Raw genomic sequence first — 19,119 nt, forward strand, 5'->3', positions numbered from 1 at the left:
CTTCTGATTCCAGCCAGAAAAGGGAAGACCTCAGAGACTGGAAGTGTTCTTCATGCTATTCAAAAAGGTGTTGAGCCTACTGTGGGTTCATTCTTGGCTGACCAGAAGCAACAAAGTCAGCAGGTCTGGCCTCTTCATTGCTACAATCTGGAGACTGCAGAGCCAAGCCTCCAGGGTCAGATCAAAGCCTTGATCAAGCTGAAAAAAAGCAAAACTGCTAATGAGAAAATTTTTCTCTTACCTACCCTTTGTGTTTAAGCCATCAGCTACTACAAAATTTATGAACTTATGCACCCTGATCTGATGCCAGCTATAAAGTTATCAGACATGTGGTTCAGGAAGAGCTAAAAGGTAACAGCAAAAGTTGCCCCTGGCTATGTGTGCCCGAAGGGTCTAATTCTGGGGAAGTCACACATTCAGAAGCCCCAAGTCCGCTTGGAAGGGAAGGAAGACACCCAACCTCTGACGGTGAAAGTGGGGGTGCAGAAAACTGTTTCGTATCTTTTTACATCAATGGCTTGAAAACTTTTATTTAACTTCAGCAAATATTGGAAATAGAAAAATGAATTCTGCAGAATTTCACAAATAAATCTTCCAATTTTCACTAACAAAGGTTATCATTCAATGGTTAAGCAATTATAATGCTATGAACATTCACCACGATGAATGTGCTGAAATAGAAAACAGGCAAAGAGAGACATGAAAATATTACTTACAACAGCATTATTACAACATATTTTCTTTAAAACTCCAGCGTGGGTTTTACCACTTCAAAAGATATACAGCATTTCCATTATATTTGCACACTTAACCTTATACATCTTTTAAAATCTTGGAAAAATTTTAAGCAATCTAAAAAGCACTTAGCAAAGTTGTAAGTCTACATAATGGAATACTATCCACTCCAGTATAAACTTCCGCTTTAGGAGGAGGTGACTGTAAACACTCATTATTTTACAACATGCATAGAACTATACTGACCTTCCTTTTCTTGAACTGTAACGTTCCTGCCATTGTGCTTTATTATAGTCAGGAAAAGCTGCAGAGATCCAGGGAGTGGCGGAAAGAGCATTGCACGAGATCACTAGCTCAGGCTGATCTAACTATCTGAGTCAATCAGAGGCAGAATCTACTTGGTACTAAAAGCTTGAATCCTGGGTCACTAGTGTAGCAATAGGCTAGACAGGAGAGAAGAAGAGGCTCTTGTTGGAGTTGACTCCATCTTTCCTTTGCTCACATAAAAGCAGGGATCCAGTTAGTGTAATGCACTGCTTGGTTTATTTTTGGTGTGCAATTATACCAATAGTACATCTGATATTTAGAAAGACAAAAATAGGGTATAGTTGAAATTTAAAGTGACAATGAGCACACTTAGAGTGGTGTGTGGTACTTGAGGGAATTTTATATAAACAGAAAACAACTGCCTAATTACTCCACCACAGTAAGCATTTTTTCATTTTTGTTTTTTGATTACAGGCTTGTGACCATCAGTGGGTCTTTCAGGTTAAAAACTACCAATAACCATCTCAAGGAAGCGGTGTCATGACAAACACAGAAGACAATGCAGTAGGGGTGCTACACTAACCTTGGGCTCCTGCCAACACAGCCCCTGATTGTGTGCCCCACTAAGCTAATCAGCACAACTGAGGCAAGTTACTTCCTGGTTAAAGAGCTGTCCTACAGAACAGATCACTGCTGCTGATCAGTCAATACAATATTCAAGTAACCAGGTGTTTAAATGGTAAGTGAAAAGAATTTTTTTTTACCTAACACTTTACACATCTACATAAAATTAAATAAAACAAACTTTTAATGCATATGCAATACAATTTATATCTTTTAGGGATTTCTAAACTAAAAGTTAAACTATTATTTGTGTCCATGATACTATATTTTGCACAATAACTTATACTTAGGAGAATTTTTCCACAAAAAATATATAATTATGACATTCACATTGATAATTTTTAAGAACACAAAGCTTAAGTGACATTCCATCTAAAGCAGTTATCATGTTCCAAACCCAATCTGGTGATACACCTAATTCTTGATATGTTAAAGAGTCCTCACATAAATAAGACCAGACCACTCAGCTTTGAAAGCTAAGTGATTTCTTGCATTTACATTATTGCAAAGACAGTGTAATGAAAAAACAAGTTTAAAACACAGTGCTATCTTATACATGAGACTACAGCAACAGCAGCCAGGCAAAGACCATCTTTTTTCTCCCCCTCTGTCAAACGAAAATGACATGCCCCTTTCCCTTGGAGAAGAAGACAAAAGTCAGCTTCTGTGATCACAAGTACATCAACCTGTGACTATTCAGGGCTGGAGGCCACTCAGTGCCAGGAACCAAGTAGGGGACAGTGCAGAATACAGACTAGTGCCATGCCACCTAAGGAGCAGCATCAATTCTAGGTATTGCCAGGAGGGACCAAATCTTAAAGAAAATAGCCTGGGCATGAAGAAAGACACGGAACCACTGGCAAAGTAAGAAAGCCACTGCATAACTGCTGGTGGGAGGGAGGACTTATGAAAAGTGAGGAGGGCAGAGGCTTCTCTGAGTGCCTTTAGTGTACCCTTAATAGATGTGCAAAACCGAGGCCAATCCTGTCCCATGTTTGTCTGCCATCCTTCAATTACAGAGCAGGCTTAAGATAAAATAACAAAGAAAACCTGACTCATTACTAGTGTTACACTGCTACCAGTCTCCAGGTGGGAACAGCAGGCCATGCCCCCTGACACTGTTCTTTACAGTCTGTGACCATCAGATACCCATCAGATAGGGAAAGTCCTGCTGTATTCCCCTCTGGAATGACCTTTCTCCATACCTTAAAAAAGAATGTACAAACTCCAAAAAACCTAGGTTTCTAGCTGAACCTCTTTCTAAAGAGAAAATCAGCTGACTTAAAAAAAAAAGCAAGGTGCTTGGGGATCAAAACACATCAAAATTGAATTGCATATTTTAAATTCTTAAGAATTGTTTATGCCTTAAAGCATCTGCATTTGTTTTTTCTTTTTGGTATTGAAAGCAGAAAACTAATTTGAATGATACAAACAGCAACAAAAGCTTCTTCCACACATTTAGTGCAGCTGAACTGGCCGTGGGTTCTAGAATGCAGTCTGGTCATCTGCTCTTCACCCTTAGCAGGCCCATAGTCTGGTAAGAAAACAAGTGATTCTGGAAGTCTCAGAACATTTATTAGAAAATTTTGCTTGTTCCCAATCCAAACAAAAGGCATTACATACCACTTTGTAGACTGTTTCATCTTGGTCTTACTAAACCAATACTTTGATCAATTTTCTGTCCTGTACTCTGCTATTAAAAGAGAGGGGATACTGTTTGTGTGATCACATCAGTATACAAATGATACAAAAGGACACAGGGAGTCACACGCAACAGGCCAGGCACACCAAAAGGATGGGAACAAACCATGTAGCTTCTATAAAACCATCACCAGCTATTCTAATATCCTTTACTGAGCTAACTTTACATTTAAAATCTCCACTCTTGTCAGAATCTGCAGAAGCTCTCCCCATCTCCTATCTGACGATGTCATCTTTGGCAAGCAATAAACTTTAAATAAGACACTTGAACAGAAAAGGGATTGATAACATGGTTGCCAAAAGGAGAAGGCACCAATTCCAAATGTACAAGCACCAGGTACAGTGATATGGACCGAATCTCTCGGAGTTGGGTGGTGGTAGAGGTGGAAGTGGTGGCTGGGGGATCAGGAAAAGATGGGGTGCACCCACCCTGGGATTACAATGCTGAAGGTTGAAGGCAGAAAGCGTTGAGGTCCATGTTCCCATTAAGCTACAGTGTCCAAGGACAGTTGCTGCGAATGAGCTTTTACCACTTAGGAAGGTGAAAGGGGACATAATTCGGGGGGAGACAGAAAGGGGAGAGGAGCCACCTTACTTACAAAGCATAATTCTACCTCTGTTTAGGGAACATGAGTGGCATCAGGATGCTTGGCATGATCAAAGTTACAGTCTGCCATTGTATTGTGATTTCCAAAGAAACATGGTATTACTTAGGTGGCTGCTCCAGAAAAGAGCAAGAGAAACTTTCTTGAAGGCCAACAGGATCAGTTACTCTGAGAATCACACTATGCACAAAGTAGAAACTGCAGGCCATGCAGGAACAGAGCTGGGCCTTCCAAGACTATGTGTTCTGAAGCTGCTAATAGGGAGAGCTGCCACTGGTGGGGCTCAGGGGCTCCGAATGGGGGACAGGCTGAGTTGAGGGAGATGTGCAGGCCGTGGGTTCCCCAGCACTTAGGCAGAGTGAGATGCAATGGACTCTCTGGGAAGTGGCGCCAACATGGAGGAACGAGCAAAGAATTAAGGCAGATGTAGCACAGGACTGGAAGAGTACGCCTTTTTTGGTAATAGCTGCTTGTCCACAGAGATGTGATGCAGATGGCTAGGTGATGTCTCGTAATACCTGATATCCTGGATAACATGTAGTCCACACCAAGTGTTCAAAGCTACCAGTGGTTCTCAGGAGGCAGATGCATATCTGACATCGAGGACAGAAGCAGTCTGAAGGAGAGGAAAAGGAAAGAAAAGATCAAAGAGCAGGTAAACAACACACACTGCTAATTCTGGTGTGCTCAAAGGAGTATGTGCATCCATAAAACCTAGGCAGTAAATATCGTGTACTGCAAGCCCAGTGCTCCTCTGGCCGGGAAGTGTGTGTGACTTTGAACATGTTATAATTTCTTTCTGACCTTCAGTTTCTCCATCTGCAGAATGTGTGCAATAATGATGTCTTTGCCACAAGATTAAATAAAAATACCCAAGAGGGCACATCAACACAGTACTTGGAAAGCAAGACTGCTCAGGTGTGTTTGCAGTTATAACTACTTGCATCGAACAGAGGGAGGCTGCACCACCTGGTTCCTCAACAAACAGCCACTGGTTCTTGTTGGGGAATGGAAATCTGTTAAGACTGCAGGATCTTCTTTAAAGCTGCAAAGGCATTTCTTCATTTCCTCTCCCATTTTCCAAAACTGACTCCCAAAGGGGACATTCTGTCTTAACAGTTCTCTGCAACCACCACAGTGTCTTAACACTGAGGAAGCAACTGGGCAATGAATACAAAATCTGAGAAAACCATTCTTTCTTCACATGAAAAAACTGTTGTTGACTAAATTAGGAGATATTTCCTCACTGGCAATACATTCAATCATTGTGTAATTTTAATTCATTCCAGCATCCCTCCATGCCCTTTCTTCATTCAACTCAAAGTTGGATGTAACATTGGCAACTGTTCCACCTGCCTGCCTACCTCAAGTAACTCTGAACCTCAGAAGCTCAAATTCCTTGGGCTACTCTTGCTTCTTAGCTGGACAATCAATCAATCAATCAATAAAATCTGTAACTGACTACTATGCTACTAGAACTTATGTCAATTCTGATGCCGTCCTTTCTGTGTGTTCTACAATAAAGACAAAATCTGAGGGCAGAGGAGAGGCAGGACACCAGCACACACTGTTCTTAGCTGCTGGACCTGACAGGATAAGCAAGAAGACTGAACATAACTAGCATTCTAACAAGTCCCTGTAGGCCTTGGTGAACACAGACAAGCAGCTAGTAATTAGAGACTATTTTCCTTCTGCAAACCAACGTAAGCAGAAAATAAAACTGAGGAGGTGGCATGGGAAAGTTGGTGCTATAAGAAGTATTAAAAAAAAAAAAAAAAAAAAAGCGACTTAAGTTTTTCTTAGGATAGCCAGGTGAAAAAGACAGGCCTCTTGGTGCTTACCACAGTCTGCACTACACTGACTATATAGAAAGAGGCAAAGTAAACCTACCCCATATACACCTCAGCCCAGGCCCTGTGCCTGGTCTGCATTGTGAATGGGGAGTTATGGAGTAGGAGGGGAAAAAAAAAAAAGAAGGGGAGGGCTAGGGGTGTGGCTCAATGGCACATAACTTACCTAGCATGTACAAACCCCTGGGTTCAATCCCCAACATAGCCAGATTACATATTGATGATGTGTAACATTATCCTGGGTTTTTTGTTTGTTTGTTGATTATGTAGCCCAGGCTGCCCTAGAATTTGCTATCCTCCTACCTCAGCCTCCAAGTGCTGGCATTATATGGGGTTTTCTGTTTGCTTGTTTTTTTTTTTTTTTAAAGAGAAGGTTGAATAAACAGACCCATGGAAGATGAAACACCAAAGAGAAACTAAGATCTGCTACTTGGGGAAGGTCTAGTTATAGATGAGCCATAACCACACTGGAAAAAACATGATAGGGATATTTTGATGTTCAAACAACACAAGAAGTAGACCATTAAGGATGGCCTCCTGGACTAATAACAAATTAAAATAAAAAGCTCAGTCAGTTAGCACTTGAGCCAGGCCTAAGACAATTAAGTAAAAACACATGCAGAAGAAACCGCCACCTGTTTGAGATGACTCGGCCTTTACGTTATTCTCAGATTTCTCATGGTGGCCCTATCAACACCTGCTTTGATTCAATGCAAAGAGAAAACAGGTAAGAATATCCTATTATTTCTGCTTCTACTAGCCCTAAGGAATGAAGTTGGAAAATACATGGAAGAATGCTTTTATTCTTACAAATTCTAACATTTCATTTCCCACTGTCCACAATTTGTGTGTGGGTGTGCTGGGGACAGAACCTGGGGCCTCATGTTTGCTAGGCAATTACTCTGCCACCTGAGCATGTGAGCCACGCCCCAAGTCCTTTTGCTTTTAATTTGTTTTCCAGACATGGTTTTGAGCTAACTATACCTGGGCCGGATAATGCCCCTCCTACCTCTGCCTCTTCTTTTTCTTTTTTTTGTCCCCTGGTGGTTCTGGGGTTTGAATTTAGGGTACTGTGCTTGGTAGGCAGGCACTCTACCACTCGGGCCAGGCCACTGATCCTCAGTGCTTCTTAAATTAAATCCTGGAGTTTAGGGAAGTTCATTTGTTACTAAAGGAGCAATTAATGCTGGGACAAAAATTGGTAGTAAAAGGTAAAAACACCTTCCTTTTGCTCATATTTTATTACGTTCCAGGGCCTCGGGTTGGGTCACACATGACGACTCAGGAGTAACATTCATGGTGGCGATATTACAGATTCTGTACATACACTACAAAGGTTTTCTGTTAGAAGGCTCTCAAGAATCCAACTCTAGCAAAGATAATATGTTTCAATGCTTTTCTAATAGAGGGAAGTGCCTTGAGTGTCTATGGAATTGACACAGAGCCCCTACATGGACTAGTGATCTTACCTTCTTCACCAGGCGTGCAATCCCATGCTCTAGGAGCTAGGCCCTACAGCGAAGGTGTAGCAAAGAGACAGTGCGAGCAAGTAACTCTAAATTGTCCCTGAGTGATTTGAGGAAGATATCAAGAAAGTAACTTTCCTCAGAAGGCAAAGTAAATCCTTCAGTTAGCACACCGGTGAACAGATGACTGCAGTGACTGCCTAGGCCTTGCTCCACATGTATCCTCAGTCGAGGCAGGGGTGGAGGCAGGACTGCAGTGGGCTACAGTGGGGAAGGCCAGGTCAGGCCAGGTGGGAATCAGTAAGCAGCAACCTGGCACAGGAAGGGGGGAATGGGGCCGCAGATGCGTCTCTAGTCTGAGTTATCTTCTTCTGCAATCCTACCTGATGGGGCTGATGAAATCAGTGCCATCACTTCAGAAATTACTACAGTGCAGCCACCATCCTAGAAGTTCCAGCAACCTAGAATTGCCCTCATCAATATTTAAGCCAGTCAACCCTGGAACACAGTAGCAGGAACATACCCCACAGACCACTACTGGCTGTGCAGACTCACCCAGCAAGGTGAGCAGCCCCACAACAGAACACAGGACGCCTGACTGAACTGAATGGACATTCCTTAGGGTACTCCAAAGAGTAACTTTTATGATTTACTGCTTCATGAAGGCTTTTACTATATGCATTTAAGGAACTGCTGGCCACATGGAGCATTTTGTAGGGAGAGGGAACCAGCATGGAATTAAGCATTTGCTCAAAATTACAATGTGAGTGATATACAGTGATGAGCGGCTTGGAGTCAACACACATATGTTATGGTATTCATTGGTAAAAATTGTTGCTTTAGGAACCAACCAGAGTCTTGAGAGTGGACCTGGCAGGAAGGACACTGTGCTGTTTCACATTTACCTCATCTTCCTCCTCAGGCATCTTGATAGCACTATCCGGGGACTTGACAGGTTTCTGGTTACTGGGCCCATTGGTCTCTTCTTTACCATGTTCTGCCTCCCATTCTTGTAAAACCTCATCTATGTTGAAGCGGCGTCGATAATTTACAAAAAAGTTTTTCACCTGTACCACTGACTTGTTCCCAATCACGTCTGAGATTGCCTGAAAATCTCGGCCATATTTCCTGATGGCTAAGGATAAAAGAGAGCATTTTGTTTTTGTTTTGTTTCCCCCCTAGTATAAGGGAAAAACAATATTTAAAAACCACAATTAAGGTTTACCCCTTTATCTTGATAACAAAACATACAGGTTTCTAAGAGCAGGCACTACCTCTAATCTGTTATATCAGTGAGTAAGTCAATCCTAGGCAAAGCCTGCAGCTGATGGTACAAAAAGTTGAGTAAGATCCTGTTATCTAGAACTTGTCTTCCCATCATATATCATACAATATAACCTGTGGTTATGGACATTCTGTATTTGTCTAGGATCCTTAGGTCTGAAACACCTCTTATCTTAAAAATCTGTTTCTTACAGGGTTTTGTACTTCAGAGCTTAACAAGCAACTGCTAAAGTACAATACTGACATTCTTAGAAAACTGTGGCTTTCAGATTTTATTTTACATTTTGTAAGAAATGGGAAAGGGGGAAAAAAATCCCCAAGCCTCAAAAGCCCAGGGGAGTACCATAATGCAGCTAAAGTGCTACCTGCTAGAATAATGTGATTTTCTACTTGAGTGAAGCGCATGGAGCAGGGCGGGACACACTGTTTCCCTAAAGTCTACCTGGGCTCCCTGCCCTTTCTGAGCAGACTGCCCCGTACCTTGCACAGCAAGAAGCTGCTCTTCTGTGGTCCAGCGTGCATTACATTTCTGAATGACCTACAAGTACAGACAAGTGGTTAGCATATTACATGCAGAGATTTTTTTTTTGGATACTAGGGTTTGAACTTAGGGCCTACACCCCACCAACCCATTTTTTTTTTTCTTTTTCAAGATAGGGTCTTGCGAACTATTTTTCCAGCCTTGCTTCAAACCACTATCTTCCTGATCTCTGCCTCCCGAGTAGCTAGGATTACAGACATGAGCCACTGGCCCCAAACGATAAGTATGTTCTTATGAAAACTTAATGAACCTTTCTTTTTTTCATATCAACTAGGTTTATAAAATTATGTTTATACCTCTTCCTAAGATGCAGATAGATAATTAAATTTTTGAGCACACAAACTTGGGTATGACTTCTGAGATAATGAATTTGTAATCCTACCTCTGGAAGTCGATAAGGTTCTATTCCACCATCAAGTTTTTCTTTGAGAGCACTGTTTGTCTGTTTAATATTCTGGATCTAAAAGGGAAAAAGATTTTCATTTAAAAATGAACAACTTTTATAAAGGTATGAAAGAGATCTAAAAAATAAACAAAAAACCCCAAGAGCAGAGAAGTTCCTAATCCCTGTTGTGGCCAAAATTTAAGGTCCATATAGTATCTCTTGAAGGAATCTAACAAGAAGACTCTTTAATCTACTTGCTCAGAGCAACAGACAAGGACAGCTAAGGAGGGGAGGGCAAAGAAGAAGTATACAAGTCCAATCGACTGTTTCCTAACAGGTACAAAATACATGGCTCAAGTCTGACCCAAGTGAGGAATGGTCTGGGCTTCCCACCACACAGAAATGAGGTGGAGTAAGGAAGCAGCCAAAGAGACATAGGCTTTCTAGCAGAACTGCAATGACAGTCTTCTAGAGCCCCTACACTGTGCTGTCCAGGACCCTTGCTGGTTCTACATCACTGGTTCTACACAAGGCAGACATGCACAAGAGTAGATCTTTAATGGAGGAAAAAAGAAAGCAATGTGACAGCAAGTTTTCCATGAGCCTAACTTTGATCAATTGTAATATCTTCATGTTTTCACAAGTTACTTTTCCACATTTTTGCTTTGACTTAACAATGCACCTAATCTTTCTCTGCCTGTGCCAATCATAAGACAAACGATACACATCAGCCAACCAAGCTATGTCTACTCTAATTTTCCCATGAACTCCTGAATGAGACAGACCACAGACCACAGCAGCCCTTTTCTCTGCTCTCCAAGTAGAGGGCATTTCCATGCTGTGTACTAGGAGAACTCAGATTCTAGCATTTTTCATCTATGCAAAAGCAAGTAAGAAAGCAACAGAAAGAAGAGGCTGACTTACTAAGAAAAACGTGAAAGACATGCATGAAGCAATCCAAGAAAAAAATCTTACTAGTACAGGAAAATGAAGAAAAGCAGGACTTTAGAGGTAGGGGAGAGTGAGGAGTATAGACTGTTTAATAATTTATCTTCTTTTTAAATGACTTTTTATACTTACACAATCTTTTGAAATTCCTTCTTTAAGTGGTTATATTGTATAGAATTCCAATTTCACAAGCTCTTTCCTCCTGTATTTATTTGTGTGTGGGTGTGTTGAGATAGGGTCTCACTATGTAGCTCAGGCTGGTCTTAAACTTCTTGATTTTCCTGCCTCACCCTTCCCAGTGCTGAGATTACAGATGACTTCCACCATGCCTAGTTCATCTTTTATTTTTTCCTAAATTTTTTTTTTCTCCCTGCAGCATTGGGGTTTGAACTCAGGGCCTCATGATTGCTAGACTGGTGCTCTTTTCTATGGTGGGTATTTTTGAGATAGGGTCTTTGAAACTATTTGCTCGGGGTTGGTTTTGAATTGTGATCCTTCTGATCTCTGCCTCCTGAGTAGCTAGGATTTGCAGACATGAACCACTGTAGCTCAGCTTTCTAAAAGTTCTTCAAAGGGGAGGGTAGGAAAATATTTTCCTCAGTGTGGGACCAGCAGCCAAGTAAAAAGTAAAACCAGCCCTGTATAGACCAGAATCTGACAGTTTGACATCAGTAAATGTACTAGAGTGTAATAGTAATATTCCACACTAATGCCAAAACAGAAGAACAATTAAAAAGAAAAATATAGGGGATGTGCATAAAATTTAGCATCCATAGGGCTGGAGGCTCGTGACTTAAGCAGTAGGAGAACATACTAAGGAAGTATAAAATCTGTTTGCAGACCCCACTGCCACAAAAAATAAGTAAGTGAATAAATAAATTTACCCTACAATAAAGCCACAAATGGGGACCTTGATTTAACTTATTATGTTGTGAAAAGGTGCACATTGGAAGAAAATACTGATATCAGAACTTTATTACCAGTAAGTTCTCAATGCCAAGCTCTTTTAACTAGCATCGCCCAATGGCCCGGCGATGACAATAACCCTCAGTTGTGCTGTCTGAACTCTTCCACTAACAAATGACAAAGTGCTACCTACTGGGGACCCTGCGCATGATCACCACATCTTCCTTGGCTAAAATCTCAGGCTTAAATACGTCCAACAGGTCATAAGCCAATTCTTAAAAGTCAAGGTCTAGGGCTGGGGGCATGCAAGTGTAGAGCACCTGCCTAGCAAGTGTGAGGCCCTGAGTTCAAACCCCAGTACCATAATTAAAAAAAAAAAAAAAGGCAGGATCTAGAATGGATCTAGAATATTGTGTGTCACTGAGCATTCCAGGGAAATGTGTCACTTGATCAGTTCTGCATAGATGGCCCAAACAATATACATTGCACCATGACTAAGTAACATGTATTTTCCAAGAGGATTCATGTGCTTAACACAGCACTTTCTGTATAAAAGCAATTAATAAAAGAGGCAGGGAGATTAAATGTACAACATCTTTCTGGGCCAAAAAGTAGTTCTAAATTCTCGTAAGCCTAACTCCTGTTCCTGATATAGTAACCAAATCAGAAATATCCAAGGTCCACGCCTGAAATCCCAGCACTCAGCAGACTGAGGTAAAAGTAAGGGATTGAGAGCTGTGTAGTTGGACTGCACAGCAAGACAAGAAAAAAAAAAGTGCAAGAAATATCCAGTTTTGGATCAGAGAATGAATAGCGGTTAGCTGCCTACAATGTACCAACTGGAAAGACAGTCTAAGTGGTAACAAATTAGGTAAGAAACAGGACACAAAAGCAATCAGCATTTAAAGAAAAAAAAAATCAAAAACAGCAAAAGTAACCCACATGGACTGATGCTCCACCTGGACTGCCCAGTGGAACATAGCTTCCTCTTCTATTTTATCGTGTATGTAGTGACTCTTCTCTCCTGTCAGACCATTTAATTCTATGCTTAGAGAAAGACCTGCTGCAAAAACACATCTTAGCCCCTTCCTCCCTCCATTTTCTGACAGAGGATGACGATGCTCCAAGTGTGCAAGGCCCTGGCATGTCTTCTGTTAAGGCTTTTGCTTTCCCAGTTAACAGGGACAGACAGGTTAGATCCACCTCCACTTTATCTTCTTTCTGTCCTGAATACAGATGTGAGGGTTACACTACAAAATGGCTTCCACAACTGATAAACTAAGAATGGCAAAGGAGAGAACCTAAAAGAACCTAGATCCTTGACAGCATCACTGAACAGATAAACTAACGCCCAGAACTACTGATGGACTTCCTGCTAATAAAGAAAAATCATTCCTTGGTTGATTGAGCTGTTATCAGGTTTTGTTATTTTTCAGGTGAGTGTTTCTGCAATAACCCAGCAAATCTCGGGGACCCAGATTAACTATCCCTCAAATGGCTGTAGTTTTGAATGGAGAAATGCATTTGACAGTGAATGCACTACTGGGCTGTAGCACTGCTGGATGTGGTGTGCACTTGACATCTATTTTCTCCTCTTTAGTTAGGCTCTATGCACTCTTCAAAGCTGTCAACACCTGAATAGCTACCCTCAAAACAGAAAATTTCCTGCCTTTGACCCTACTCTGAAAACAAAAGAATCTTTAAATCTTGTGCCAGAATCAGTGATACCTCTGTGGAAGAAAGGAGCTTCTTCTTTCTTCAACACATCAACATGAAACAGTAATCACTAGACGCTCACTCACTAGAGGGTAGAATAAGCTTCCTTGTAGGGGAAGACAAAAGTAGGGACAAGAGCTTAGGGCCCTTATCAGAGAGTTCTCGCACAGCAAACAGAGCTTAAAATGCTGTGGCCTGGCAACCCTGATAGATCCTGTAAGATTAGGCTGAAAGGATTAATCTCCTCATTTGAAAAGAGGCCCAAGAAGATTAAGCAATTCTTCTAAGATAAGAGCACAGCTGTACCAGCAGTCAAGCTAAGGAGCTGGCTTCTGATTCCAGGGGCATGCTTGGCCCTGGTCTGTGTGGTGTTCCTCCCCATACCCAAACACAGTTAGGGGCCACAGGCCCAGCTCTTCTCACTGGGCAATGACAGCTGGCCTCCCATTTAACCGCGAAAGGAAACCATTTAAGATTAACAAATCAAAAGCAAAAAAACAAAAACACAACACAAAAACAAAAATAAATGGCAGTTGCAATTTCCTGATGGTTTTCTGGAACTACAGAGAGAGAGAGAATAAACTGATGAAAGACCCAACACTAGACTGCTAGGCTGAATTTTCAGTTTAAATGTACTATACACCAGATTAAAGTGATGAGCTCTTTCTACATAGCAAGCACAAATAACCAGAAAAGATAATTTAAAAACAACATCCTTTACAAGAACACCAGAAAAAAAAAGTACCAAATACCCAAGAATGACTATAACAAAGGATGTACAAGCCTTGTACACAGAGTATGACAGAACACAGAGAAATTAAAGACCTATAAGATAAGGGGATACAGCGTCTTCATATAGAAAACTCAATAAGGGCTTTTTGATCAAGTGGAGTAGGTGCCGTGGTGTTATTGCTGGTGTTGAATCCAGAACCGTAGCTGGACATGGGGCTGGAGGATGAGCGAAAGATGCTGACTGGATCTGGAGATCCGAAAGAGGAGGAAGAGGAGGAGGAGGAATTAGTGGATCCCCTAACAAAAGTGAGAGAGCAATGTGAACAGCAGGAGAAATGTGTAAAGGCCCGGGAGCTACTAGAGCTCTGTGATGCGCGTGTATCTTCCCGATCACAGACAGAAGAGGAATGCACTGAGGAACTCTTTGACTTCTTGCATGCAAGGGACCACTGTGTGGCCCACAAACTCTTTAACAGCTTGAAGTAAATGTGCAGATGCATTCACCTCAGCCTGTATCACCTGGGCATCAGGATATTTCCTTGTGGTTTTGAACATGCTGTTAGTTTCTAATGTGTGTAACTATAAATTCCTATAAATTTTGGGTTTAGCTTAAGACCTTCCATATAAGTAGCAGTGATCCAAGTTAATAAAGTCCTATGGTCTTTAAAAAAAAAAAAAAAACTCAATAAGGATTTTTTTTTTGGCCAATACTGGGGTTTCAACTCATGGCCCCACACTTGCTAGGCAGGTGCTCTACAATTTGAGCCACTCTGCCAGCCACTCAATAAGGATTTTAATTTGATAGCTGCAATACAATCCCAATGACAACTCTAGCAGATTTATTTTTCTGGAAATTGAGAAAATGATATAAATTTTTAAATGGAAACACAAAGGTCCAAGAATAACTAAGACTTAGGAAATTTATACTATCATATACATATAAATTTGTAAAGTACAATAAAATTAGGACAGTAAGTATTGGTGATGGAAGAACAAAGATCAAAAGGTACAGAGAACCCAAAACCAGAACCATTCATATACAGACGCTAGATTTAAAACAAAGGTCCTGCTACACTGGGGAAGGGAAATCTTTCCAATAAGAAGTACTTGGTCAAACGGATGTATGTATTTAAACACTGAGTATTAAACATACACTTAACAACATTTCCTAGTGGATTGAAGATAAAATGCAAAAAGTAAAACAATGCCTGCCATTATGATGACATGGAGCCTATCTTCAAAAGCTGGAGAGAGGTTCTTATCAGAAATCAAAAAACATCAACCAAGTTGGGTGCCAGTGATTCCCTACTGTAATCCTAGCTACTTGGGAGGCTGAGATAGGCAGGATCTTGGTTTGAGACAAGCCTGGGCAAATAGTTCTTGAGACCCCCATCTCCAAAATTAACTAGAGCAAAATGAACTGGAGGTGTGGCTCAAATGGTACAGTGCCTGCTTTAAAAATTTGAAGCCCTGAGTTCAAATCCCACAAAAAGCAAACCAACAAAAAAACCAAAACAAAAAACAGACCACAAACCAGAAGGTAAGACTGAGAAACTTAAAGAATTTCAGGGCTGCGGCTATGCTATAGGGCATTTGTGAGGTCCTGAATCTAAACCCTAGTACTGCCAAAAAAAAAAAAAATTAAGATGATAACATTAAGATTTTTGACAAAGGCACCCAAAACATATAATGGAGATGTCTTTTCTCTCAACAAATGTTGCTGGGAAAACTGATCTCTACATTTAGAAAGTTCAAGCTAGACCCATCTCTTTCACCCTGTACAAGTATCAATTCAAAATGGATCAAAGAACTTTACATAAGGCCTGAAACTTTGAAACTCGTACAGGAACTGCAACTTATAGCCATAGGCAATAACTTCTTAAAAAGAACTCAAATGGCTCAGCAACTAAGAGAAAGGACTCACAAATGGGACTCTATGAAACTAAAAAGTATCTGCACAGCAAAGAAAATGGTCATCAGACTGAAGAGGCAGCCCACACAATGGGAGAAAATCTTTGCCAGCTATGCATCAGACAAGGGATTAATAACCAGAATACACAGGGAGCTCAAAAAACTAAATTCCCAAAGAATCAATAACCCAATGAAGAAACGGGCAAATGAACTAATAGAGCTTTTTCAAATGGTCAAAAAGCACATGAAGAGGGCTGGGCGTCAGTGGCTCACACCTGTAATCCTAGCTACGCAGGAGGCAGAGATCAGGAGAATTGTGGTTAGAAGCCAACCTGGATAAATAGTTCGTGAGACTCTATCTCAAAAAAACCCCTTCACAAGAAAGGGCTGGTGGAGTGGCTCAAGGTGAAGGCCCTAAGTTCAAACTCCAGTACCACAAAAAAAGCACATGAAGAAATGCTGAACATTCCACCTCACGCCTGTTAGATTTCCATCATCTAGAACAAAAACAACAAATGTTGATGAGGATGTGGGGAGAAAAGAACTCTTGTACATTGTTGGTAGGAATGTAAATTAGTATAACCACTATGGAAAACAGTATGGAGGCTTCTCAAAAAACTAAAAATACAACTGCCATATGATCCAGCAGTACCACTCCTAGGGATATATCTGAAGGAATGTGAGTCAGGTTACAATAAGACACTTACACCCCCATGTTTATTGTAGCATTATTCACAACAGCCAAGCTATGGGAATGACTCAGATGCCCTAAAACTGATTAATGAATTAAGAAAACATGGTATATGGGGTTGGCAGAGTGGCCCAAGTGATAAAGAATCTGCCTAGAAAGCATGAGCCCCCCCCAAAATGTGGTATATACACACAATAGAGTATTATTCAGTCAGAAAAAAAGAATGGGATGTCATTCACAGGTAAATAGATGGAACTGGAGCACATCATCTTAAGTGAAGTTAGCCAGGTTCAGAAAGCCAAAGGTCACATGTTTTCACTCATATGTGGAAGACAGATCTAATATAAATACAAGTATTATCAGAATACATATAAATATACACAGAACATGTTTCCAAAGTGAGACTGTTAAGAGGATACTATGGGAGGAGGAAAAGAAGAAAAGAATGATAAAGAGTGCATAATAATGCAATACATCACATCTGTGTAGGAACAAAACACAATGAAACACGCTGAAAACTGTTAAATAATACAGGTTGGAGGGAAAAGGAGAAGAGGAGAGGAGAGGATTAGACTGATCTAAGCACAATGTATTTACTGGTAAAATACCAAGGTAAAATCCCCACTGAACAACAAACAGACACTTAAACAAAGAAAAATAGGAAAGTAAAACAGATCATGTTGAGAGAAGGGCACTTGTGAAGGGGGAAGGAGAGTAAATGAGGAGGATTAAGGAGGATGAATATAGTTGATGTACTTTCTATACATGTATAAATATGGAACACTGAAACCTGTTGAAGTTATTTTAAAAAGGGGAAGAGGGTAGGAGGGAGAATAATGGAAGGTAATGAACCAAGTCAGGGTATAATATATGTATATGTGGAAATGCCATAATGAAACCCTCTGTGTAACTATTATATACTAATAAAAATGTTTTTAAAAAAAGAAGAAAAAAAGAGTAGAAAGGGAAGACACAGAGTGGGAAATGTATCTATGAGACAAGCAGGTAGTAATCAATTCAGATCTTGAATGAAGAAAACATCCACACATCAGTAAGAAAACACACAAGGTACAGGCAAGAACTTCATGAGCTTGAGGCCAGCCTATGCTATACAGCCTCAGAAAAGAAAAAAAAAAAAAAAAAAAGTCTGGATAGACATGTCACAAAAGAGGATATCCAAATGGCCAATAAATAGATGAAAAGGTGAGTGGTCTCACTAGTCACGAAAGGACAACGAGATGTCATCAAAAACCCACCACAAAAAGACTTCAATTTAAAAGACTAACAAAGTGTTGGCAATGATGTGCAGCAATGGTTCTCAAATGTTCAAATATGCCCCTCAGGAGTGACTTCACATTGCCTGGGGACATTTCTGAAGTCACATTTGGTAGGGGAAGTATGTAACAGGCACATGGTGAGTGGTGCACAGTACAGTCCAAGATGCCAGCAGTGATGCAGAGAAATGCTGGGGTGGTGTGACCAAAACTCATGTAAACTGACAGGAACACTTTGGAAAGCTGGTTTACTTTTCTTTTTCTCTCTTTGGTGGTGCTGAGGATTGAGCTTGTTTGCTAGGTGCTCTACCACTTGAGCCACACTTCCAATTCTTCTGCTTTGAGTTTGTTTGTCAGACAGAGTCATTTACTTTTGCCTGGGCTGGCCTCGGACAGAAATCCTCAGTAGCTGGGATTACACGTGTGCCCTGCAACACCTGGGCTAGCTGGCATGTTTTCTAATGCTGGACATATACATATATGATAATCTAGCAATTCTACTCTTAGGGATACATGGAGATGTGTCCAACAGAGAAGTATACATAACACACCAAATTATATAAACCATATTCATAGCAATATTATCTACAATGGCCAAAAATGCAAAACAGGGCTGGAGGTGTGGCTCAAGTGGTAGAGTGCTGGTTCCACAAGCACAAGGCAGAGTTCAAACCCCAGTACTGCCAACATATTAAATAAATAAATCTTAAAAAAAAAAAAAAAAAAAAAAAGCTGAACAACCCAATGTCTACTGATAGTAAAATGGATAACCTGTACACTATTTATATAGTTACGAGAACAGGAGTAATGGCTCCATACTATACAAATTTATCTCACATGTTGAAAGAAAGTCACACATAAAAAGTAATACCATATGGTTATGTTTATGTAAAGTCCAAAAATGGATAACAAAAACTGTGGTTTTTTAGTTTGTTTTGTTTGCTGGCAGGGTTCCAGCCAAGGGCTCTACAATTAAGCTACAAGCCCCACCCAGAATCTGTGTTGTTTTTTTTTTTTTTTTGGCCATACTGGGCAGGACATTTGTTAGCCAGGTACTCTACTACTTCAGCCATTCTGACAGCCCAAATCTGCTTTTAAAAACATATCAAAATAGTGGCCCTCTCCTGGAGAAGACAGGTGATGAATGAGGATGTGACTGGAGCTCTGAAGCTTCTGCATTTCTTTTCTCTCTCTCTCATTTCCCTACCCCCCCCCTTTCAGAACTGAGGTTTAGACTCTGGCTTCATGCTTACTGGCAGGCACTCTACTGCTCGAATCACACCTCCAGTCCCAATGCTTCATTTCTTGAAGGGAACAATAACTAAAAGGGGAAACAAGGGTTGTTTGGGGGGCCATGTTCCACTTTCTGATCTAGATAGAGGTCACCTGAGTACACACACAAATGTATGTACTACATATAATGCCCATATACTTTTCCCTCTATGTAATACAATTTCAAAGTAAATAAAAAAATCCATGGCCA

At 40.7% G+C, this 19,119-nt stretch overlaps 1 protein-coding gene, 1 non-coding gene and 1 pseudogene across 5 annotated transcripts in view; 2 read left to right on the plus strand and 1 right to left on the minus strand.

Moving 5' to 3' along the window:
* Positions 1-514: 514 nt before the first annotated feature.
* Positions 515-19,119, minus strand: part of Rcor1 (REST corepressor 1) — a 121,114-nt gene continuing 102,509 nt past the window's right edge. For 2 of the 4 annotated variants that reach the window (XM_074067118.1, XM_020167375.2), the window contains 4 exons: positions 9,456-9,533; positions 9,013-9,070; positions 8,154-8,383; positions 515-4,548 (listed from right to left, as the gene is read on the minus strand). In XM_074067118.1, coding sequence (XP_073923219.1) covers positions 4,507-4,548; positions 8,154-8,383; positions 9,013-9,070; positions 9,456-9,533 — 408 coding nt within the window. In that variant the 3' untranslated portion in view covers positions 515-4,506. The remainder of the gene's footprint in view (positions 4,549-8,153; positions 8,384-9,012; positions 9,071-9,455; positions 9,534-19,119) is intronic. The other 2 variants (XM_074067117.1, XM_074067116.1) reach the window with 2 other exon arrangements.
* On the plus strand, positions 5,757-5,882 carry LOC141422273 (small nucleolar RNA SNORA51). The gene has a single exon (XR_012446867.1). It is a non-coding gene; the product is annotated as a small nucleolar RNA SNORA51 (small nucleolar RNA).
* Positions 13,909-14,441, plus strand: LOC109688809 (cytochrome b-c1 complex subunit 6, mitochondrial pseudogene; annotated as a pseudogene).

This window comes from Castor canadensis, chromosome 3 (assembly GCF_047511655.1).
Source record: "Castor canadensis chromosome 3, mCasCan1.hap1v2, whole genome shotgun sequence".
Classification (NCBI taxonomy): Eukaryota; Metazoa; Chordata; class Mammalia; order Rodentia; family Castoridae; genus Castor; species Castor canadensis.